At 45.2% G+C, this 25,424-nt stretch overlaps 1 protein-coding gene and 1 long non-coding RNA gene across 2 annotated transcripts in view; one reads left to right on the top strand and one right to left on the bottom strand.

Moving 5' to 3' along the window:
- Positions 1 to 11,324: 11,324 nt before the first annotated feature.
- LOC120408762 (cysteine-rich protein 1-like) overlaps positions 11,325 to 25,424 on the top strand; it is a 55,539-nt gene continuing 41,439 nt past the window's right edge. The window contains exon 1 of the mRNA XM_039545968.1: positions 11,325 to 11,650. Within this exon, the coding sequence (XP_039401902.1) occupies positions 11,608 to 11,650 (43 nt within the window). The 5' untranslated portion in view covers positions 11,325 to 11,607. The remainder of the gene's footprint in view (positions 11,651 to 25,424) is intronic.
- LOC120408763 lies at positions 20,276 to 25,378 on the bottom strand. Its single transcript, XR_005600953.1, has 3 exons — positions 24,893 to 25,378; positions 23,583 to 23,746; positions 20,276 to 21,343 (listed from the first exon to the last, which is right to left on the bottom strand). It is a non-coding gene; the product is annotated as an uncharacterized LOC120408763 (long non-coding RNA).

Raw genomic sequence — 25,424 nt, forward strand, 5'->3', positions numbered from 1 at the left:
CCTAGATGGGGAACAAATATTTAATAATGAGCTCACCAGACTAGTAGAGAAGAGTATAACATGATCCAGTGCCTGGAAGTTAAAGCTAAGCAAATTGAGACTAGAAATAGGGCACACTTTTTTAATGGTGAGAGGAACTAATCATTGGAACAATTTACCAACAGCCATGGTGGATTCTCCACCACTGACCATTTAAAATCAGGACTGGATGTTTTTCTAAATGAATTATTGTGGGGGAAGTTCTGTGGACTTTGCTAGATCAGATTAGATGATGACAGTGGTCCTTCTGGACTATGAATTAAGGCAGAGCTGGGTAAAACTTTTCAAACACAACTTTTTTTCAGCAAAAAAAGAGATTTAGTGGCACCAAAACGTTTAGTGAATTCAGGTTGATTTCACCAAATTGCTTTGGTTAAAAACACCCTAAAAATCACCCCCCCCAATTAAAACATTTTGTTTCTACACATTCAAAACAAAACATATTGATTTTTCAATTCAAAACAACTTTGTTTCAGAATTTGCTATATTTTTATTTAAATTGTTTAATAATATTTAAAAAGGCTCAAAATGTTTTATTCTATCTGACACACATTTTTTCGATTTGCAGAATTTTTTAAAAAAAATGTTCATTTTTGGTTCAGCCTAAAACAATTATGTTCTTTTTCTTTTTTGGAGGGTGGGGGCGGGGAATTGTCAGCAAATCGAAAAATCAGGTAGTCACCCAGCTCTGCGTGACCCAAAAGGACAAATGGCCTGATCAAAAGCCCACTGAAGTCAATGGGAAGACTTCCATTGATTTCATTTGCTTTAGGATCTAACAGGCTACCACATTCAAGTTTGAGCATCCAAGTCATAAGCAAGCATGTGCTGGTAATTAGAAAGGCAACAGCGGGTTCGCATTAAAACTGGCGATAATGCAATGGAATAATGAAGCAGGTGCAGACAGAAACAAAGAGCTGTTATGTATAAGAGGGCGTGAATATTTATGGCACTGCAGTCCAACTGTCTTGGGATCCGGATCCTAAGGAAGTGATGGAGACAGAATTCGAGTTGGAGATGAAATTATCAGCTGGGTCAAGCACTCAGCGTGCTGTTCCGACTACTGGATTTCCATCCTGTCCCGTGTACTTGACAGTATTGATGTGCATTTGATTAAAATGGATTATCTAGTTGTACAACAGCGTAGAGATTCTGCGTAACATGAGGGGTGTGTTTCAGCAGAGAAAATATCAGCAGTAGAAATGGCACTGCTTTTATGCTGAAGCTGGGGAAGTGGCTACCTCTTCTCAGCGCAGTAGGAATCTGCAGAATCCAAGCTATGATTTTTATGAAACACGAAGATTGAGGTTTTCAAAGCTACCTAGGAGATTTAGAGGCACAATTTCCATTGAAATTACTTGGAGCTTGTGGCCTAACTCCCCTAATCTCAGTCTCAGATTCTAACCCTTAACTGCCCAAACATCTTTCAGACTGTGACCCCTGCGCAAGAGCTGCTCTGCTGCCTGAGTCTGCAGCGAGTCTGACACAATAACTTATCTGCACCGACCATTTTAGGGAGTGTCCCTGCCATTGCTGCAGCATTGGAAAAGGCTCCATTAGTGCTGACAACTGGATGCTAATGTAGCCCAGTTGCCAATGTTTTTGTCATTACGTTGTGCTGGAAGCAGGATTCTATGATACAAATGCTGTCAGCTGGTCTGCACTAAAGCGCCCACCCATTGCTAGCACAGGGGGAGCTGTCTGGGGCTAGAGTGATGGTAGGAATTTTCCAGCAATTGTCAGACTTGACCCACCAGAGGGTGAAGGTCAACTCTGCTCGGCCTTGGGAGGACAATATTTAATATAAATGTTGCCCATTTTATATAGTGCAGGCTGGGGCAGGGGAATATGAGCTTGTCTCTTTAAATCTGACTCACTGTAAGAACAGGAAACCTGCCTGTCACCCACAGAACCTGCTTAAGAGCCCTTCAAAGAGGCCATGAGCTGTTTGAGCTCCCCTGCTGTCTGAACAGCAGCATCCCAAAAACGGTAGAGTACCCAGAGACAATAGCTCTGAGGAGTCAGGCAACAATTCTCAGAGGGGAATGAGCCAGTGAGAAGGGAAACAAGGAGCCTTGTCTATACGGCAAGGTGCACAAATCTGACTAAAGGGGTGCTTTTAAATTGATGTAGTTAAATTGGTTGGAAAGCACTGTCCTAAATCCATTCACCCTAGCTGATACTGATTCATCTTAAGTCAATTTCTTGCTGAATTAAGCTAACTTGCCTTAACAGGAGAAAAAGGATGGTGCAATGGGTAGGGCACATGCCTGGGATCAAGGGACCTGGGCTCAGCTCCAGGCTCTGCCACAGACTACCTGGTAACCAGGGACAACTCACTTAATCTCCCTGTGCCTCAGTTCCCCATCTGTAAAATGGGTACAACAGCCCAGCTTTACCTCACAGGAGAGTTGGGAAGCTAAATGCATTAAAGACAGGAAGGTGCTCGGATCCAATGGTGATGCGGGCCAGACAAGTACAGAAACCAGATTAATAAGTGTTTTGTGACACTTTAACTAAATCCCCATTGAAAATAATGATTTCTGTGAAACCGTTACAGCTTTAGCCCTAGTCAGGGACCAGGACCCTGCAATGGCTGGCGCTCTACAAACACAGAACAAAAAGATGGGCCCTGCTGTAGAGTTTACAATCAAAATGCCTCAGGGGTCTTTCGGGTATTTACCTTCCTTTGTTTAAATTAAACAGGTTTAAACATTTTAAAAATCAAATTGCTGGAACCATTGTAAAACGCTCTAACTGTCTCTACAAAGGTTTGCAAATGGCAGCTGGATTTTGCAAAGTGTTTTTCTCTCTCATTCCTTCGGCCCCGAAACTTGCCTTTAGAAAGAATGCCTTTCCCTTCCCCTTAAAACAAGAAATGTCGCTTTGGTGCCTGCACAATTTTGGGTCTAGTGTGGAATTTTTATAGCGTGCCAGCGTGGCTTTGAATTTCAAAAGGGATTGTTAGTAATTGGCCAGAGTCCATTTTTTAAAATTCATATTATTTTAAAAGGGGCATAAATTATTTGTGTGCCAGCCTGGGGTTTGAAAATTTTGTTGGGTCTAGCTGGCTTCTTTTATTTGGCTTCTTTGGTTTCTTTTTTTGTTGTTGTCTCCGCCCTCCCCTTTGTTTTAAAAAGGGAAATGTTATATTTTGCCAGCAGGCTTTTTCATTTTAAAAGGGAAACTGATTATTGCCAGCATGTTTGCTCAACTTGACATCTGGAAGAGCAGACTGATAGAAAGTGCAATAGACTGCGTAGCAAGAATCTTGCATATTATGTCATGTCTGAGTCTGAAGCATGAGACCTGGAATTCACCCTCTTGCAGAAAAAGGCAGCTAATCTGCCCGCTAATCTGCATACCTGCTTCCCCCACCCCCACCTTTTTCCCCGCATTGACTTCAAATGTAGTTATGCTGTGCTTAGTAGCTCTGAGAATCATGCCCTGGGGTGAAATCCTGGCCTCTTTAAAGTCTACTGCAAAACTCCCATTGACTTCACTAAGGCCGGAATTTAACCGTAGGTGTCTAAATTCAGGCACCTAGAATTAGGCCACTTTTAAACATCGCGGCTTCAATGAATTCCTCTGCTCCTTTTACCACCACACTGCAGCTGGGGAGGGGAACCAAGGACTCAAGGACTGGCACGACCATAGACACTCAAAACTCTACTGCTAGACTCCTGCCACTGCCCCACACACTATAACAAGAGCCAAATCCTGAGCCATCCTATCTAATCTTGGGCAACCTCCGAAATCCACATCGGAAGGACCTGTGTAATCTCTCTGCACCACGAAGAATCTCAGTTCCATGTCCCCATGAGTGTGCTCCCATCTATGGAGCCAAAATCCCATGTGGGCCATGGTGGTGCTGATGTGGAGAAGCAGGTTGGAAGGGCTTGTCCTGGAAGTTGCAGCCTGGTCAATAGGAGCTGAGGTCTCCATCCTACAGTCACATAAGGCAAAGCCCATTTGCTCAGACTTAGCTGCTGTCCCAGGCTCTGGATTTTATCCGTTGTGCATCAGTGTTGTGTTTTTTCCTCTTTACACAACTAAAACAAGGTGGCAAAAAACACACAAGCCCAGCTGGGTCCCGAATAACAGTGTTTAGTAAAGATACACTAACACGAAAGGCCTAGCTGGTCATACACAGGGCTCTGACTGGCTTCTGCCAGCTTCCAAAACCTAGAACACAGTGAGCACCCCAGTAGGGCTCACAAACTACTTCAAGGGATACTACCCTATTCCTGTGTGTGACAATCAGGTCATTCTGTTTGCTTCCTTTCGAAGATGGTGCTGCTGCTGCAGCTGAATCGCCTGGACATGCCAAGTGCTAGGGCACAAGCCTGTTGGTTTTGCTCTGTATTTCAGAGCAACCTCAGCTCGGTGTTGTGAGGCATAGAAAGGGCCAGATTCTTGGCTGGTGCAAATCAGGGCAAGTCCACTCAAGTCAGCAGAGCTACACTGATTTACACCTGCCACGGATCTGGCCCTTACTGTCCAGAGAGCAAGGGGGATCTTTGAACAAGAGGTCTGACACTACGTCATTGTCTAGGCTTACTATTCTTCTTCTTCTCATATGTCAGCATAAGAAAAGGAAGAGTGAGAGAAGTCCTGGCACACGATAGCTAAAGACTCCCATGCACTGCGGCTAGCTGACTGACTGCTGCGGCTGACCAGCATCTGCCTCCATATTGCCTCTGGTTCGCAGAAGCCCATTACTTTTATTAGGTAATAGCAGCTCGGTAAATATTAGAGCCATTGGTTTATGGGAAGGAGAATCTGCTCTGCAGAACATTTATGTCTCGGCTTAGCCATGTATCTGCTCAGGAACCAGGGAGCGCTGGAGCTGTGGCCTGCTAAGAATAAGGGGGACCACTTAACAGGCCCACAGGGTCTCCTTTGAGCCATGTGTCAGGTAAATAGCTCCGGATTCCTAGAGCTAAGGGCTGCCAGAAAGGAGAAACAACAAAGGTGATGTTTCCAGGCAACAGCCTGGAAACTCTAAAGCAATAGGCTGTGCACATCAATCAAGCCAGCATCCCAGGAGTGGAGGAGCTGTGGGCTGCCAAAATACATTCAGCACGTTTTCTAACAAAATATTTACCTGTTAAAATGTCACCTTCCTCTTTGATCCGAGGCCCTGAGGTTTTTCTTCTCTGTAGGCAAAACTAGAAATGATCTGGAGGCAGGAGGATTTCTGTTCTCTCTGGCCAGCCACAGACCAGCTACGCTCAAAGGGAGCTCTGCTGGCTCTTCCATGCACACAGCTCAAGTGACTGTGACAGGATGAAAGGATGTTCCTTGTCTTCAAAACACTCACTTGGCTAAAACCATATCCAGTGTGAATTTAGCTAAACTGTTTCACTAGAGAATTTTAGAAAGTAAAATATGGACCAGGAGACTAATGTCTTTTTTCTTGGAATGCTCTTTAGTTTTGCCACCAGCTACCATTTTCATCCCTGTGCCTCTCATTGAAATCTCTGGAAACTACAGAAAATGGACACTGCTCCTAATATTGTTACCTCATCCTCTGAACCCAAGCTCCAACCATATTTTAGCAAAACTCTGGGCTTTGAAGAATGAGGAATGCTTTGTGAGAACATTCGGATTTCTTCAAACTAAAATGTTCTCTAACTTTTACAATTTCTTCCACTGGAAAAAGGGGGGAAATGAGAAAGTGAGGTTCTCCCACCAAAATTAAATATTTTTAACCATTAAAAATTTCATAATTCTTCTTCATTTCAAATTGAAAAGAACATATTTTCTATTCTGACAGGTTTCTGACTCTAAACGTTCTCAGTAGAGCTGCTTGGAAAATTTTTGTCAAAACAATTTTCCACTGGAAAATGATACTTCAGCTAAACCATTTTCTTTTTGCAAAATCTGTCAATTTCAATGAAATTCCTTTAAAAAATTGGAAAAGTTTTGGAAATGTTGAAACATCCTGTTTTGACATTTTCAGAACAAAAAGTTTCAATTTTTTATTTTGAAATTTACTTTTTATATAAAAAATTTAAAAACTGTAAAATGGTCAGAAACCAAATGAAACATTTTGAATTTATCAAACCAAACTGTTTCAAATTTACCCAGAATAAAAGGGTTACCTACCTCTCGTGACTGTTGTTCTTCGAGATGTGTTGCTCGTGTTGATTCCAAGTAGGAGTGCATGTCCACAGTCATTGGAAGGTTTTTCCCCTAGTGGTACCCGTCAGGTCAGCTGTGGAGCCCCCTGAAGTCGCACCTTCATGGAGGTGTGTATTGGTCCTTGCCGATCCGCTGCCTCTTCAGTTCCTTCTTGCTGGAGTACTCTGGCAGAGGGAAGGCGGGTGGGTCTTAGAATGGACATGAGAAACACACCTCGAAGAACAACAGTTATGAGAGGGAGGAAACTGTTTTTCTTCTTCAAGTGCTTGCTCATGTCGATTTCAAATAGGTGACTCCCAAGCCTTACCTAGGAGGTGGGTTCGGAGTTCATGGAATCACTGATTATAGCACCGCTCTGCCGAAAGCTGCATCGTCTCTGCCCTGCTGTAATGGCTCAGTACGATGAAAAGATGTGGATTGATGACCACGTTGCTGCCTTGCAGATGTCTTGGATAGGAACTTGTGCCAGGAATGCCGTGAAGGATGCCTGAGCCCCTTGTGGAGTGTGCCGTCAGTGCTGGGGCAGGTATCGTTGCCAAGTCATAGCACGCCTGGATACAGTGTGCTATAGAAGAGTTCCTTTGGGATGAGACTGGAATTCCCTTCATACGCTCCACAATTGCAATGAATATAGGCACTGATTTTCGTCCAGATTTGGGAGGGGAAATTTTCAAACTCTCAAAATTTGTCAGAAGAGGGAAAATCCCTTTTCCAACCAGCTCAAACTCTGACTAAATTGTTTCACAGAAAATTTCAGGCTCTCAACATTTTGTGCCATTTCAAATGAAAATGAATTAAAGATTTACAAAAATTTTCTCAAATTGCTATCTAAATTTTCAACCAGTCAGTGGAGTTACTTTGGATTTAAACCAATGCAAATTCAATGTTTCACTCATTTAACTAAATTAGTTTGTTGACTCTCCTTGTGTAGACACTCTTAATTCAATTTAAAGTTGGATAATATCTATACAACTGAATGCAATAAGGAATCAAATTAAACTAAATTGATATATTGATATAACCGAACTCCATATATAAACAACGTTTAAATTGAATTTAGAGTGCTCACACAGGGTTTTGCACCAGTTTAACTAAATCATTTTAAAATTAGATTTTTATTTAAACGGGTGCAACTTTGAATATAGACAAGGCCCTTGTTCTTCCTCATTCTGTTAAGAGATTTCATTACAAATGGTTCCTTTTAAGACAAAACCTTCAGTACAGAATCAGCCATTTAGTACAGTATTTTTCCTGGAAGTCAATTTTTTTCTGCTTATGAATTTTCCATGAACAGACCGAAATTCTCACATCTGTTGCGACTTGAAATTATATATAAACTAATTTGGGGTAAAGTTCTTAGTCTACAGTTTGTTCAGACTGCACAAATTACCACCAAATATGCAATTTACACGATCACATATGCAATTAACTTCTGGAACTTATTTAGCCGTAACTTATGTAATTAAATGGACACTGCAGGACGCTAGAACTATATGTTCAATGATTTCATTGGTAGACTGTACCGTGTTGTTGAGTTACCCAAGATATCCAATCAAAATAAAGAAACAGCACCATATGACTTATGTAAGTAACCGATACAGAGCAAAATGTGCTTATTACAACTGAATATAGAATTCAAAATGTACTTTCAGCATATATTCAAGAACTTAAGGTAAACATTTTGGTTTAGCAAGTAGTCATGTAGTCGAGTCTGAGCACTTGAATATTTATGGAAAGGGAATACAAAAGGGTCGAATATCTGGATCAAAATTCCCTTTAGAATTTTAATGAGTATTTGCAGATTTTTTTTTCTGCTATTCACTCAGCTCCAGAAATTTGCGCTGCTAAGGACTGACTAGTGAGCAAGGGCGTGTTTACACTAGAAAAGGGGTATAGTATATAGCCATACTGGCAAACCCTTCTAATGTAGCTGCAGCTTCTGCTGGCTTTTGTCGGTATGACTTATACCAGCTCCCTGAGCGGTGCTTTTGCCAGTATAAAAATGTTGCAAGCAAACCCACAACCCTAACGGCCATTACTACACTGCCAAAAGTTTTTAATGTAGACTTGGCCTTGAGGGACAGCTTAAAGGGACAAAGGGAGCTTGAAATCTAGTCAGTTTTAAAGAACTGAGTTTAAAGCAGTTTCAGCGATTGCACCTGCCCCTCGCTGCCTTGCCACATTTTGTGGTTTCCCCATCATATGTTAATATGTAATGCTTTTCTCTCCTCTGCTACTGTCTGAAACACTCTCACACGCAGAAAAGAGGAACAAACTGACTGCAAAGGAGAGATGGTGAAACTATCTGTACACAAAATGCTGCCAAACGTGCAGTGAGTGATCCAAAATAGAGATTGTTTTGGTTCAGGCTATTCTTTTTCCAGTATAACAATCTTAGATGTTCCGTTGTGCATCAGACTGAAATGTAACTTTTTAAAAAAAAAAGTTGGCAATCTATTAAAAATCACTCTTCTGTAGGGCCGCCAGACAGGATAGGATTCACTGGCAGCCCTAGGGTAAAAGCACAGCTGCAGCTAATGTTTGAACTTTTTACCACCGTCCTCATTTCTTTCTTACCTTTTATATGAGGCTTTGGGATTGTTTTGCTGCTTGGGTGGGTAATGTCATTTGTGCCAATGCAAGTAGGGTGCAGTATGTTAGAGTTCTAATGTGGCATTTACACCAGGGCAATGTTTGTGTAAAATGAGTGTGTGAGGTGCTGGGCAATGGAGACTCCAGCCTTCTGTCTCTAGTTAGCAGTATCAAGAGCTGGGTAAACTTGTAACTGTTGTTATGACACTGAACTTTGCTGGACAATCCCCTGCTTGGAGATATACCAATCTCCTAGAACTGGAAGGGACCCTGAAAAGTCATTGAGTCCAGCCCCCTTTAGCAGGACCATGTACTGATTTTTGCCCCATATCCCTAAGTGGCTCTCTCAGGGATTGAACTCATAATCTTGGGCTTAGTAGGCCAACGCTCAAACCACTGAGCTATCTCTCCCCTCAGCAATGCTAGATGCTCCTGTTTCTCTTTTCTTTTCAGGACTGAGACTTGCCGGGAAGATCTGTTAACGGGACGGCCCTGCCAGCTGGCTGGTATGTGCTGCCTGGGTGAGGTACCGCTCAGAGCGAGCGACATCCGCCATGCAAATGCCGTAGACAGAGGCTCTGTAAGAGTTAAGTTGTGAGCTAACAATGGTCCAGAAGCAGGGTGAGCACCCACTTCCTGTCACGTTTTCCTGTCTCGCAAACACTGTGAGTGCAGTTTGCCACACTGTTTTCAGACACTTCACAGCGCCTGAGGTTGAGATGCTGACAGATGCCTGCTTGGAAGTTAAATCATAGCTGGACAAACCTGAGAACAATTCCTTGGCTTAAATTCCCCTGAATTTCACATCCTGTGGATTTTGTCTTTTTCAGATACTTCTCTGATCCCTCCATACCATAGTATCTCAGGGTCTCACAATCTTTAACATACTCACCCTGTGAAGCAGGGCAGTGCTATTATCCCATTGGATAAGGGGAAAACTGAGGCACAGAGCCACTCAGTGACTTGCCCGTGGTTAATCTGTGGCAGAGCAGGGATTTGAACCCAAATCCTGGGCTAGTGCCCTAACCGCTGGATCGTGTTTCTTATAGTCATAGCATTTAAGGCCAGAAGAGACCACCCAATCATCTAGTCCGATTCCTGATACATCATAGGCCACTAAACCCCACCCCGTTCTCCCTGTATTGAGCCCAGTAACCAGGATCAGACCAATGCAGCACAGTCCTCTGGAGACTATACAATTTTACTGCCAGGGCGTTCTCTGTTGGAGCCCCGTGAAGCTGGAACACTGTGGCTCGGCTCAGCCCAGATTTGTCAATCCCCCTGCCACACCACACAAACACATCTTCTTTCAGAGGGCTGTTGGTGGAGAGGTTGTTGAGGGCCATTGGGGAATTCAGCGTCTCATGTGTGCTGCCTGGGTACACTGTCTCGCTGTATGTTGCAGGGCTGCTGTTTCAATTTGGATGGATAGTGTTTGTTCGAGGTGCATCAGGGGTTCATACAGGCAACAGGTGTAATCATCTACATTTCGAGCATCGCTACACTTGCCATTTAAAGCAGCAAAAGTCCCTTTTTTGCGCAAAAATCATGGGACCGTCTACATCTGCCAATGACTTTTTGCGGTAAAACTCAGACGTTTCACCACCAAAAGCAAACCACCTCCAGGAGAGCCGTACAGCTTTTACCGGTGATGTTTTTGCGGTGATGTGCATGGTCTTCCTCTTTACAGAGCTTTCAGCGGCCGCAGGCTATCCCATAGTGCCCAGGTGACCACTCTGGCCAGCAGCTCAGCTGCTCTGAAGCCAGGTAAACAGACGTCTGCCCCGCCCCCTGTAAAGCCCTGGGAACTTTGAAACTCCCCTTCCTGTTTTCTTGGCAAGTGCTCACTTATCATCTGGCCGGGTGACAATGCCTGCTCTATGGAGCAAACAATCCCCTTCTTGGAGCAGTGCTGAGCTACTGGAGCTCATCAGTATTTGGGGAGAGGAGGCTGAGCAGGGACCCAGGATGCCCCGCGATCAACCCCATCCCTTTCCACAAGACCTGTCATCAAAATGGAGAGAGCTGCACTGTGGGATAGCTGCCCTCCATGCGCTGCTCTCATCTATCGGCGATTGAAGTGTTGCAAATGTAAACACGATCTGATCCCAGCGCTTTCCTTTCACCGGCTCCCTATCACCGCTGAAACTGACAGCGCGAAAACTCTTCAAGAGTCGACATAGCCTAAGTTAGACACAAAACTGGTTTGGGAAGAAATCTGTATTTGTGTTTCGAAGCTGCAAAAGGAAGAGATGCCTCCCACTCCAGACGAACACTGGACCGGAGGGCTGGACTTTCAGCTCTGCCAATGAGGGTATGTCTACATGGCAAAAAACCTATGTGGCAGCGAGTCTCAAAACCCAGGTCAACTGACACAGGTTTGTGGAATGGCGCTAAAAACATTCCTGCTTGGGTCAGAGCTCAGGCTCTGAAATGTGGGAGAAAAGATCTGCAAAAGACACAAGGCAGGCACTTTTGTGATCAAAGAGACTTGTATAAGCAGCATCTGCACCAGATATCGCGAGTGCTGCCCATGGGGTGAAGTTAAACTGGTTCCAGTGTTTCTCCTCTGGTGATGGAGAAGAAGCGTTTCTTAAAGTCTGTGTTTTTGGTTCCAAAAGATAAATTAATTCTTCCCGTAATAAAGCCCCTGAACTCAGCTTCTTACACTACAGGGCTCTCATTTACCTACAACCACAATATCCTGCTTCAAAAGCAGAACACGTCATCAGCTTGCTGTTGGCCCTGGTTTTCCTGTTGCTTTAGCGAAAGAAGGCTTTTTATACGAGCTCTGCCCAACGCTGTGTGCCGTGCCGAGGAGCCGTAAAGATGATTTCATATTGTCCCATATGTGGAAAGCCTGTTTACTTTGGTAAGTTTCTTCCATTGGAAGCAAGAGCCCTTTTTTGTATGTTTCTTTAAATGGTAACTGAAGCCAGGCACTTTCTGTTCTACTTCTTTTACATCTGCAGTTAGTGAGCCTCCATTCACAATGGCACTTCATCCGCTGGGTATCTAATCAGTTTCAGACAGCCAGTTAAAAGCGGTTTCAGTGCTTCTCATTCCCTCTTCCAGTTTTTGTGCTTTTTATAAAAAAAAAACACATTTTCCGGCTTTTTAAAATATTTTTATTCACCTGTTGTTGTGTGAAAGACCCCCACAAACTGGAGAAGTTGACTCACTCTGACTATACCGGGGCAGCAGACCTATGAGAAGTGCTGGCAATTGCACAAAGTGAATACACTGAACAAAAATAGAGAGAAACACTTTTTCTCTAATCTCTTTCAGTCTTAGATGATACTTTAATAACTGAAGGAAAAGCATTTTCAGACAGAAGTATGATTTTTAAGTCGATGGTGCTCTGTAAAGCTCAAAAGCTTGTCTCTTTGACCAACAGAAGTTAGTGTAATAAAACGTATTACCTCACCAAGCAACCTCTTTAATACATTGTCTCTCTATGTATAAATATAATCAGTTCTGAATTATGTGGCTGTCTGGATAGAAAACCTCAAGATCAGATCTCCAAAATTAAACAGGATTAATATGAATTTCCTTCCATATTTGCTATGAAATATTTTGGCAATGGACAGGAAAAGTTTACTCAACATGTTTCAAAATGTACTATGAAATGTGTTAACTGCTTTTATTAATGAAACCATAAGACAAGATAAAGCCACAAAATAGCTTTTGGAACCTAGAAGTGATTTACAGCTTCTCAGATCATATTTGCAGTGGTGCAGTAGGCCCGTATGAATTAGGACTGCTGCAGTGGATGAGTTATACATGTGACAGAGAAACAAGGATGGGTCAATAGTGCAAAAAGGTACACGGAAAAGGTTTGCTCCCTTTTTAAGTTAGCAGTTGTTTCAAAGGATTTATAGGATGAATTTTGGTTTATTTTTAAATCACCAGCTATCCTGAGGAGCATGCATGGGCTATATTGGGCCGGGGTCGGCAACCTCTGGCACACGGCTCGCCAGGGTAAGCACCCTGACAGGCTGGGCTGGTTTGTTTACCTGCTGCGTCGGCAGGTTCGGCCGGTCGCGGGTGAGGGATGTGCCAATGGGTGTGGCGGGGAGCGGCGCAGGCGAGGGATGTGCTGGCTACAGCTTCCCGCCACCCCCATTGGCCTGGGACAGTGAACCGCGGCCAGTGGGAGCCACGATTGTCCGAACCTGCCGACGTGACAGATAAACAAACTGGCACCCTGGTGAGCCGCGTGCCAGAGGTTGCTGACCCCAGTATTGGGCTATGGGATGGGTTTATCAGAAGCTCAGTACTTGAAGGCTACAAGGGTAGGGGAGCGTATATTGATGGGGTGCTCACAAATCCATGCTTATAGGACATGAGGTAGCACTCGAAAGGGGAGGAGGTTTTGATGAAGAGTCACTCGGCTTTCCAGGAAGAGGTTGGAATTTGGAAGAATCCATCTTGTTTCATTTTAGGTTAGTCCAGTAAAAGCCAGCAGCAGCTTCTTCCATTATGAGTCAACAGTGTGCCCTTGTTGCCAAGAAGGCTAACGGCATTTTGGGCTGTATAAGTAGGGGCTTTGCCAGCAGATTGAGGGACGTGATCGTTCCCCTCTATTCGACATTGGTGAGGCCTCATCTGGAGTACTGTGTCCAGTTTTGGGCCCCACACTACAAGAAGGATGTGGAAAAAATGGAAAGAGTCCAGCGGAGGGCAACAAAAATGATTAGGGGGCTGGAGCACATGACTGATGAGGAGAGGCTGAGGGAACTGGGATTGTTTAGTCTGCAGAAGAGAAGAATGAGGGGGGATTTGATAGCTGCTTTCAACTACCTGAAAGGGGGTTCCAAAGAGGATGGATCTAGACTGTTCTCAGTGGTACCAGATGACAGAACAAGGAGTAATGGTCTCAAGTTGCAGTGGGGGAGGTTTAGGTTGGATATTAGGAAAAACTTTTTCACTAGTAGGGTGGTGAAGCACTGGAATGGGTTCCCTAGGGCGGTGGTGGAATCTCCTTCCTTAGAGGTTTTTGAGGTCAGGCTCGACAAAGCCCTGGCTGGGATGATTTAGTTGGGAACTGGTCCTGCTTTGAGCAGGGGGTTGGACTAGATACCTCCTGAGGTCCCTTCCAACCCTGATATTCTATGATTCTATGATTTGTCCTTTGTCTCCCTACTGTTTCCACTTCTGTTTCCTGTGGTTAAAATTACCCAAGAGGCCGAGCAAAGATCTGCATAGCAGAGTGGGTCTCATTAACATTCCAATCCATAGCCAACAGGTCCCATCTGTGACCAAAGGGTAATTCTGCACCATGAGCCACATTTCCCGTGTGCGGGCAGAGGCAGAGAAAATGAGTGGATCCAGGTGGTGATGGGGCCCAGAAAGGAAGTTGTTACCTGCATAACATTGCCCTCCTCCCATTACCTTGTGGAAGCCCCTGGATGCTCCAGGGGTATCTGTTCCCCTGGTTGGGACGGGACTGAGCAAGGAATAGAGGAGGCAGAATTGGGGGCAGGGGAGGGGGAAATCAGTGCTTCCTGTAGGAACATCCACTCTGGTCTACCCCGTAGGAGCACCATAAGCTGTTCACGGTGACCTTATCAGTATTAACTCACGTGCCGTCCCCTCCCGCTCTCTGAAATGGCCCCTGAGAGGGGCTGAATGAAGCAGTCGCCTGGGGGATGATGTGTCCATTGGAGAACCAAGTGGGTGGCTATGGGGCCTGAGATTTAGGAGGCAGAACAGATGCAAATGGTCTCCATTCAGATAGCACTGACCTCAGGGACTCTGTGGCTTCCCTGGGTCAATTCCCCTGTCAGTTGTGCAGCGGTTGGCTGGGGGACAAATCCCATTACCCCCATTATTAAATAATAAAAGCAGAGACTCCGTGAACGGAGAATCAGAATTTCCTGTGCTTTATAGTGGGGAAATCCAGGAATGGGACAGTCCGGCCCATTGCTCTCATTGCATCGTTTCTTCATAGAGACACATCATGAAAAGTTTGCCTGGAAAAATGTTCTTTTCTGAGGTTTCTATGAACCATGAAGAGTGCATGTGTGCACATATTTCAGGGGGAGGGGGGAATCTTACAAGAATGTTGTAAAACATATTAAAAGACACTATTCGAAACCAGGGAAATTCAGGGTTAAGGTTAAATGAAAGAGAAACCAAACATTTTAAAGCATGGGAATGCACACTTCAGGCACCAAACAACCTTAACTCTGCCCCTGCCAGAAGTAAAGTTGAGTGTGATTTTGAGGAATTGAATGTGTAACTGTGGGCAGTTGTGTAGTGGAAATAAGAGGGAGCTTGCTGTGGAGGTGAGTGCGTTTGGGTATTGGTTTGGGCGGCAAGATGTGTGGAGAGCGGTTGCAGTGGAGGTGAATGCCATAACTAGTGATTTCCTTGATGTTTAGTACTCCCATTAATAGGAAATGACCTTGAGCTAATTGATTCTAATTGAAGGAAGTTTATTAGGGGGGATATATATCTTCCAAACATTATGCAAAATTTATACAAGGCCTCTTAGGCAACGGAACACTTTCATTGTAGCAAATTAATTCCTCTGTTACTTGCTTAAGAACGTGTCATTCACTGCATTATTGGAAATGTTGTGGCTTGCTACACAGAACAGGTCTTATTTCAACAGCTTCATTATTTTCCTTTTTTTAAAAATGTTTTGATGGATTATTTAAAACATCACGGTTTGGTGCACAGGAAGTGCATGATTTTATAGACACTCTTCTTTGTTAGCAGCTAATGTATCTGCTTAAGTGGTTACAATAGTGCGTGCTTCATTATAACCTTACCTACCAGCATGGTTCAGCCTCTGTATCGACTGTAATCCCTGCGTTTCATGGGTTTATAATTCAATCATTTAAAAGCACATCCAGCTTAATAAACTTTATTAAGAGATTGTTTGTCTAGATGCTTTTTTGGGTAGAAATATGATGCAAATTAGACAAATTATGAAGTTTTAAAGAAATGATTTGCGTTAGATTTTTGCGAGGCATATAACTTTCAGCCAAAAAAAAGGGTTAATTTAAGAATAAAAATTTGGTACCGTTCTGTTTGTGAATTGATATCATTTGATATTTTGAAATGGCTGTTTGAAATATTTATTTCTGAAACACCAGAAATCATACTGCATTTCTATTATGCATTTTTATTTTTAGTAATAATAATTGTGTGTCTGCACACACAAATTGCACCAGTTTAACTTAAAAGCAGTTATAAAATGATTTATTTAAATCAGTGTTCCACAATTTTTTTACCTCCCCCCAAGCGGGGGCCAAGAGTGGGGCTGCAGCTCCAAGGAGGGGGGACGTGGACATGGGTAAGGGGGACTGGGGTCACAGCTGGGGGCAAGGGTGGGACCGGGAGTGGAGCCTCAGCCGGGGGACAAGGCCAGCAGTTGGGCCCCTGGGCGTAGGGCTGGCAGCTGGGGCTAGGAACGGAGCTGGGTTGCACTCCTGCCCTGTCCCCCGTGGGAGCTTGCCTGGGCCCCAGCCGCGCCCGCCCGAATGTTCCTTTGCGCCCCCCATGGGGGTGTCCCCCAGTTTGGGGACCGCTGATTTAAGTGGATGAAAACCCATGTATGGACACAGATCAATTTAAAGCCGGTTATATCAGTTTAGCTTGCACCTGTACATTTACCAACAGAAGCACAACCAATGTTGTCCTGGTTTAAAATCGATTTGTGTGTGTCCACACAGCCTTTTTCATCAGTTATCTAAATCAGTTTAAACATCGTGGGTGAAATCCTGGCCCCATGAAGTCAAATGCCCAGTGATTTCAGTGGGACCAGGATTTCACCCCACATCTTTAGTTAAACAGGTGCAACTTCGTTTGCAGACCGGCCCTAAGGCTTAGTGTCATATACTGCTGTAGCATGAATACAACGTTCAGATCCACAGAGACTGGCATTTTCCATGTGCAGTGATCTGTTGGAGCAGATTATAAGTGACGGAAGCTCTTCTATACTGTCCCTTTTTACACTGGGACAGAGACCACAGACAACAGATGCAGATATGCCAGAATACTGGAAAAAAGCAGTTTTCATGCTCTCTCCATTCCCAGAGCCCATCCTGCTCCACTGAAGCTAAACGTTCAGCCTGGAAATAAGATGTACATTTTAACAGTGAGAGCGATTAACCATCGGAACAACTTACCAAGGGTCGTGGTGGAGTCTCCATCCCTGAACATTTTTAAAGCAAGATTGGCTCTCGCGCTAAAAGACTTGCGCTAAGAATGATTTTCGCCTGTGTTACACAGGAGGCCGGACTAGATGATCACAATGGTCCCTTCTGGCCAGGGGCGGCTCTACGAATTTGGCCGCCCCAAGCAGTCATGCCTGCGGGAGGTGCACCGGAACCCCGGGAGCAGCGGACCTGCCGCAGGCATGACTGTGGAGGGGGCGCTCGGCCCGCGGCTCCAGTGGACCTCCTGCAGGCATGACTGCGGAGGGTTCGCTGGTCCCGCGGCTCCAGTGGAGCTTCCGCAGTCATGCCTGCGGGAGGTCCACTGGAGCCACGGGCCGAGCGCCCCCTCTGCAGTCATGCCTGCGACAGGTCCGCTGCTCCCGGGGTTCCGGTGCACCTCCCACAGGCATGACTGCGGAAGGTCCGCCGGACCCGCCTGCCGCCCCTGCCGGCAAATGCCGCCCCACGCGCGTGCTTGCCGCGCTGGGGTCTGGAGCCGGCCCTGCTTCTGGCCTTGGAATCTATGAAATCAAGGTTAGTTTTGTCCTTATTTTCAATATTGGCACAGGCGTGGTCTCTATTTTTGTTCTCAGGGCCTGAGTCCAATCTCACTAGAGCCGGTCAAAGCTTTTCTTGTTGAAACATATTTTGTTTTGTTTTTTTATGGAAAGTATTTGCTCAATGAAAGAGAAATTTTCATGATTTTTTAAAAAAATTGTTGAAATTTTCAGTGAAAACCCCAAAACAAATCATTTTTGGTTTTGGGGTTTTTGAAGAAAACTTTCAAGCAAAATGAAAAAAAATCATTTAAATCAAAATTGTTCGGGGGGAGGGGAAATCACTTTTTGACCATCTGTAGCTCTCTACCAAGTTCTACTATGGTAAATGCATTGACTTGAGTGGAGTTACTCCTGATTTCCATCATTGGAAGGGCAAAGACAGTCCAGCCGAAGGGTCTGTCTTCCCTGGAGAGTTAACTCGGCTGATCGCCACCCAGGTCTGAACTCCTGGGTAAGCCTAATGTGGACATGAGCAGCCACATTGCAAAGTCGCTGTGTTCTCACTGGTGCTCCACACAGCCATGTGGGTCACCAGGACTTCTGGGGCCACTTCCCATGGTTCTGTGTGCTGCGGTAACCTGAGCTGCCTCACAATTCTTTCCCAGAGAATTGTGGGAGAACGTGTCTGTCCTTCCGGGCCCGTCACGGAGTTGTGGGAAGGCACTGGAGAATTAGCAGTGCTTGATTAACTCAGCCCACATCCTCACTGCCAAGTGGGTGGGTTACCAACCCGAGTGAAAGCCTCAGCCGAGCATTAGCTTTTAGCATTAGCTCCAGCTGAGCCAACTAGTTCAAGTTGAAAGTGCTGCCAGATTCAGTTTGTGTGGTTGGCAGCAGGGGTTAGGGGCAATGCCTGCTTAGGAGCCTGAAGACAAACCGTAAGTTAGGCCTGCAGGAATGGGACCAATGCTGGGGTGAACACTGGGGATGAAATCCTGGTTCCAGTGAAATCAGTTGGACCCTTGACCCTTGGATGCTGATTCAAACTGACTGTCAACCCTTTGGGGTATGGGGGGGGTCATCTGAATGCCTCCCCTGCTGCAGAGCTGTGCGTCAGCGGTGTGGGGGCTTCCCGTGTTACAGGACTCCTGAATTAAACAGCCGAATGCGTTAGCCTCCCCTTGCTTTAGAATGCTGCTCAAGAGAGGTTTGCCATTGCCTCTGGCCAACTGCTCATTTGGCTTCTGTATTTACCAGGCCTCTGATCTACATTTCCAATGCAAACCAGGTTAGTTTGTCAGATGTCATGACTCAAAAGGCTTCTGTGGTCTGTGTAAAACTCCTTCTGTAAAGAAGAAACAGGACTTGCCTACAGTGACTATGGGAGGGTTTCTTTACTCAGGCTGCCGGCCTACGGAGACACCCTGCACTTCCCGCTGGCTCTCTAGCTCGCAGATTGAGCAAAACACTTTAGCACATGCTTAACTGTAAGTCCATGACTAGACCCATTGATAGTCACTGGGACTGCTCACAGGCTTAGCGTTAGGCATGTGCTTAAGTACCTTCCTGAATAGGGGCCTACATGAACAGCCCCTGTGCTCCCTAGTCCTGGCCTGGGCCGAGGAGACTGTTCATTAAGCTCCAATTTGATGTCTTCTCCATGACACGAGGGGACCTGTTCTACGTGACCTTCATTTGGATTTCAGAGGCTCCCAGCATGGTTAGAGGACAGGCGTTACCAGCATTACCAATGCACGGTGAGAGGACACACACGACTAACATCACTGATGTAAACAGCCCTGCCAGGCACAGCAACTCGGTGAAGGACAGGCACATGGCAGGGGATCACAGGACAGATAATGTCTGTAGCCACTATGCAAGTATAGCTGACCTGCTCCTGTCACTTGCACTGATTTCAACGGGTATTTTACTATTGATATCCACGGTGGCAAGATTTGAGCCCTATATGATCCAAGTCGGGGGAATGTTTGCATCACCAGAACCGTATCTAGGTCACGTTACCCTGATAAGGGAGGAAGTAACTCAGGGTCACCAGTGGCTTTGCTAATGTGCAGCTCTGAATAGATTCTTTCATTACATGACCTTTTTAAGCGGCATCCTCCCTGACTGTTCTTTTGTCTTCTTCCTGAGCAATTATTTGTGTAACCTCCCTTCCCAGAGGATATCTCCACTGCCAGGTCTGTGCGTCAGGAGGCGGCAGGATGGGATTGTAGCTGTACGTGAGCAAGGTGAAATGGATTTGTACTAAGTTCACTCTGCACTTGCGTCAGGGTTATTACACTCTTTAGCAAGCCACCACGCACAAAGGCTGATGAAATCTGAGATGCTGGGTGGGGGAAAAAACAGAAGCCAAGTGCTAGCAAAGAGAAGCTGTTCTGCCACAGGCAGGAAATACCAGTCCTAGCTTGGTCAGAGTGCATGACAAGACGGAGCAGCTCACTCAAAAACCAGCACACAGAAGATCCACAGAGCAAAGCCACACCTGCAAGCATGGGGCATGGCTTGAGATGACATTTAGCTTTGTGCAATGGAAAACTGGCTATAATTGCTTTCCATAGGCCATGCCCTGCAGCTTTCGCCAGCGTCTCTGGAGCCAACACTGCTGTTGGCTCCCACTGAAAGGTGCTAATAGGTGCCAGCCGGGTACTGATCGAAAGAATCACAGCCCTTGTGAAAACCAATGGGTGCCAAGCACTCTTTCAGGCCCGACAGAATAAGCAATCCAACCTCCTTCTGTAGTCAAAACAGCTGCCAATAATGGGGGGTCTGCCATAGGCAAAGGCTGCATCAGAGCTGGGCCTGAGGGTTGGTGCTGTGCATGTGGACCGAGGGGCTAAGGCAGGCGGCATGTCGTCTGCGCAGGAGGCAGGCCGCCAAGTGAAAGAGTGGTGAGCATGACCCTGAGAGGACACAGAGGTGCAGGACTTCTTGGGCACTTGCTGGAACTTGCTGGAAGAGCAGTTATGGGGATTTTTGAGCAAGGAAACTGCCTGCTGCTGTTTGTTTCTATTGTGCTTGGGGAAAAATGGACTGTGTGCACATGTTTTGCAAACAAACAAGATTACATCAAGAATACATCTGACCGGTTTCGCTGACTTCTCCTCCTCACAGACCCTCTTCCCTCCACCCCCACAACACCTGGACTTTGGCTAACTGGCTTTAATAAAGGACTAAGGAAGAGCTGAGTATATGATTCCAGATGTGGTGAATTTAGTGTCCCAGAGGCCAATCAGCTTGAAGGACTGGATGACTCATGAGGAGTTTGGGCACGTGGCTAGAACATTAGGGGCCAGATCCTCCTTGTGTAGAGGCAGGTCTGTGCTGTTCTGTCACCGCAAGATCTCCCACGTACAGGGATCCTTAGATGACAAAGCACTGCCAGAGCCTCCTACATCGATCTCCCCTTATCTTCCTAGAGCCGGAGCCCTGGGGCCATGGGCAAGTGGGGTTCTTGTGAGATCCCCTTTCACATCATGTGTCTTAGACACAGTTTTGTACTTACAGGGGGGAGGGTGATCAGCTTACACCTTCCTAACTAGCAGCTGTTATTTCTCCTGCCGAGCTGTTGAATGGATGAACTCCAGTTTTTTAGCGAATTCTACTGCCTCACAACCTGTCCTGCATATCAATGCTCTGATTTCGATTTGCAAGTCCCTGTGCAGCTGCGCTTCAGTAAATTGGCCCATTTCTAATATAGCATGCGCGTCCTCACCGGCATCTGGATATGCCAGCTACACCGATCTCCTCACATCCTCTGCCAGACCAGGTGTGTGCGGGGAGGATCTCTTCCTTTCCTCTTCTGCTAGCTTTTAGTTGAGTCCTGGCCAACTCAGCTGGACCGCTGGCTCCTAACTGCACACCACGAGCTTGGACCTAGAAGAGGTTTAAAAAAAATGAAAAAACCCCCAAAGTTTATCTAAGTTGTCCATGGAAAAAAACATTTTGTGAGGAAATTCAAATGCCAAAATACTTCAAACAAAACTGGGGTCTGTCTCTCTCATGTTGTTTTTTAATGAAAATTTTCAAGAGGTCTTGGGTTCGTTCTGATATGCAAACAAATTTCAGAACCTCATAATGTTTTGCAAAATGGAATTCTTGTTTTCCAGGCAGCCCTACTCAGTTTAAGGGGAGAAATCAGTGATGCACGCAGTGCACTTACTTAGTGTAATTTGTAGATGTTCAAAATGTACACAATTCCTGTTTCCCTTGGACCAAGGGGATCCCATGCTGCACTCAGGCAATTCCCTTCTGCAGAAACCTCAGCTAAAGTGCAATGGCACAAATCCCGCTGTAAGTGGTGTTGGGAGCTCAGTGGGTGGCAGTTTTCTGTCAGAGTCACTACTGAACCAGTGCTTGAGGAGGAAGGAGGTGTTATATAACTGATTATTATTATTAAGAGCCAGATAATGTGACCAATAGCCAAGCCTTGTCTCATGCTAGTATTGACTGTTACCTTATTGACCTTATAAATAAGGCCCATCATCTCGTTGGTACCTTAGTGTCTGAAGAACTAGGCAGTGTAGAAGAAGAAAAGCTCTGTGTGGCTCGGAAGCTTGTCTTGCTTACTAGCAGAAATTGGCCCAATAAAAGATATCACCTCACCCCCACCATGTCTCTCTGAGTAACTGTTGTCGCTGGTGGCAAACTGACTGAGAACCAACATTATACAGTGCCGCATGCTTAGGAGTCATTTTTCCATTATGTGGCATTTAAGAAGCTTCTGGATTCCCTGACGTTATCTAATCAAACTCAGGGGGACGAAACATTTGCAGTTCAAACTTAAGCTGACTTTGAAGTCATAGAATCATAGAATCATAGAATTCAAGATCAGAAGGGACCATTATGATCATCTAGTCTGACCTCCTGCAAGACATGCGGGCAAGACTCTCCAGCCAAACCTCTGGAAAGTTATATCATACCATTGACCCCATTGTTTATTTACCAGTGTGGCACTTACTTAATTGACTTGTTGAGCCCGTTATCCTATCTATCCATCCATCCCCTCCATAAACTTATCTAAATTAAAGGTCCTTACAGTTTATATCCATCCATTGTCCCCTGGTATTTATCCCTCTGATATATTTATCCATCCTACAATCAACCAGGACTAAAGTTCTTGTTAGACATCCTAAATGCATAACCTTACACTTCTCACTATTGAATTTCATCCTGTTACTAATACTCCAGTTTACAAGGTCATCTAATCTCAGGTCAGCAATAAATAGATTGAATAAAATCCTTATCCACCTCTGGATTTTGTCTAAAAATCTGTTACTTCATGACTTTGCATACTACAGATGTTAGACTAACAGGCCTATAATTAATATTCTAGGATGAAGATTATGGAGCCTAAGTCCATGGAGCTCTGCCAATTTCCAGCAGTAAAGGAGGCGGCATTTCATTTTAGTTTACAAAACACCCACGGATAGTAGCGCCGAAGTGGAAACTGATCCACAGCCATGACAGGGAGAGGCAGAGACGCCATTGTAAAGAACACGCAGCCCTGCCCTGTTGCTTCTGACTGATCCACAGGGCTATTGTGTGTGTAATGAGGAGCTTAAAGAAGAATCATGGAAAGGATGATGGAAGGAGTGCAGACATTGTAGATGTGCTGAAACAGTCCTTCTTTCCACGCTCAGGTTTCTTAGCTGAGTTCACAGGGTATTTGAGGCGATAAGTCATTTTTACAAACACCACCTGATGTATGTTTTTACTAAGAGAAGCCAAAGCCAGCAGCTTTTACCAGACCCTGTGCTCGGAACTATGGTGGTTTGGATAAAGTGGATCCTGGACTGGAATCATCCCTGGCTTTGCAAAAACCATCATCTGACTGTTGAGGTTCTCGTCTCTATTCTCAACCCATTCCACATCCGGACATAGAAAGTCTGACGATAGCACAAGCACTAGGTAGGTGTGTATAACACTGGCACGGACCCCAAACATGCCTCTGTACCAGCTGCTATAACTAAGAAGGTTTAAGTGTGCCAGGCCCCTACAGAAACTAGAAAAGTCACAGTCCCTGCCCCAAAGAGCTTACAATATATGGACAGGATGCTGCAAGCACTTTAGCTACATTATTTAATAGCCATGTTAAAGCAATGGCTAGACTCACCAGCAAGGTTTTATGGATTTCCATGGTGCTAGGTTCTGCACATCCATGTAATAAGCCGTGGTCAATACCTCGGTCAATGCTGACTAAGATAAACCGTGCTGCTACCCATCACATTGCGCGAGTGTAAGTCATGTCCAGGGGTTTGCAGTGGTGCAGCTCCACCTCTGGCAAATCCCAGCGTAGCCGTGGTCAGACAAAGGGTGGGAGAAAAGGAAGGGCTATTATTTCATGTTACAGATGGGGTAGTCCAGAGATGAAATGACTCGATCGAGGTCACCAGTCCTGCACACACTATCCAGGTGAGGCCGCACCATTGATTAATATAAAGGCATTAGTACATTGCCAGATAATTCTCAGTCCTGTTCTTTACACATGCTAACATCTTGTTTGCCTCTTTGACCATTGACCAGAGTTGTCTATAAAGATGCCCAGGTCCCTTTCCTGAGTAGATACAGTTAATTTAGAACCCTGCGCGGTGTGTGAGTAGTTTAATTTTTTCCTTCCAGTGCACGTTACTTTGCATTTATGAGCACTGAACTTCACCTGCCATTGTGTGGCCCATTCTCCTAGCCTGACTGAGTCCCTCTGGAGTTCCTCACAGCCCTCTCAGGACTTGACTAACCCAAATAACCAAATGTTGCAGATGTGTAAATGGTACCGTACAGGCAGCTGGTTTCCCTCTTCCCCTGTGATGTGGGGTGGTGCAAACATACAGCAAGGAAACCCTCTGCTTAGCTAATCCTGGGCAATGATCCCCCATTGACAGCAATGGGAGCCACAACTCACACCCGTAAGACAAAGTGGGTGAGGTGATCTTCTATGGGACAGAAGTTGGTCCAATAAAAGATATTACCTCTGTCACCTTGTCTCTCTAGCATCCTGGGACCAACATGGCTACACCCACATGGTATACAACCACGTCAGTAAGGCAGAGAAACTGCTCACCCTAATACCTTGTACATTACACTAAATTAAGTGTCAATTTGTCTCATCAACCAGCTGGCATCAAGTAGCTCGCCACAAATTCAGATAGAGCCGATTCTCCGAAATAGCCGAGAGAGCAGGTTGATTAGCGAAGCTCCATGACTATAATTCATCTCACAGAGGAGGACAGAGGTGGTGAAAACGAACCTGGACCACCTACTTTGGTCGAATGTCCTGGTCTCATCAGAAAGTGAAAGAGTGGGGCTATTATAAAACACAGCAGAGCCAATGGTGCTACTAATCTTACTGTCTGTGTGTAAAATAAGCACCAGCTGGTAATGAATAAGCGTGTAGCTGGAATATTAACTTGAGGGAATATTACTCACATTGTGCCTTCAAACTGATGCCTGAGAAAGAGGAGTGGCAAGAGTGCAGAATTTAACAGGGAAGAGCAAACGTTCTCAAAACCCGGCTACCCTTACAACCCCGCTCACCCAACTGAAGGGCCTGAAAGCAGCTCATGTACCAGGAATGACCTAAACTGACCAAGAGCACTAGTAAGAATTGTCTTCCCTCCCTGACGGTGGCCAGGTACTTTATGCTGTTATAATTCAACGTGAGTCTTTAGCGGGGGGTTCTTTTTCGAAGAAGGATGTTCAACTTGTTGGAGACAGAAATGGTCCCTTCCCCTTCTTTTTGTCATCTGTTGCTAGAGGCCCCTCTTCTCCCTCTTCTCCTTTTAATAATTAAGATTATTTGCATTAAGTTCATGGGCCATATTCAGCCCTGGTGTAAGCAGGTGGACTACCCATGGAAGTTAAGGCACTCATTTATGCCAGGGCTGAACTTAGCCCAGGATTTGATCCTTCAGATGTCAACAGCTCTTTCTTATTTCTTACCTGGTATCATAGTCTTCTG

This window comes from Mauremys reevesii, linkage group 6 (genome assembly GCF_016161935.1).
Source record: "Mauremys reevesii isolate NIE-2019 linkage group 6, ASM1616193v1, whole genome shotgun sequence".
Classification (NCBI taxonomy): Eukaryota; Metazoa; Chordata; order Testudines; family Geoemydidae; genus Mauremys; species Mauremys reevesii.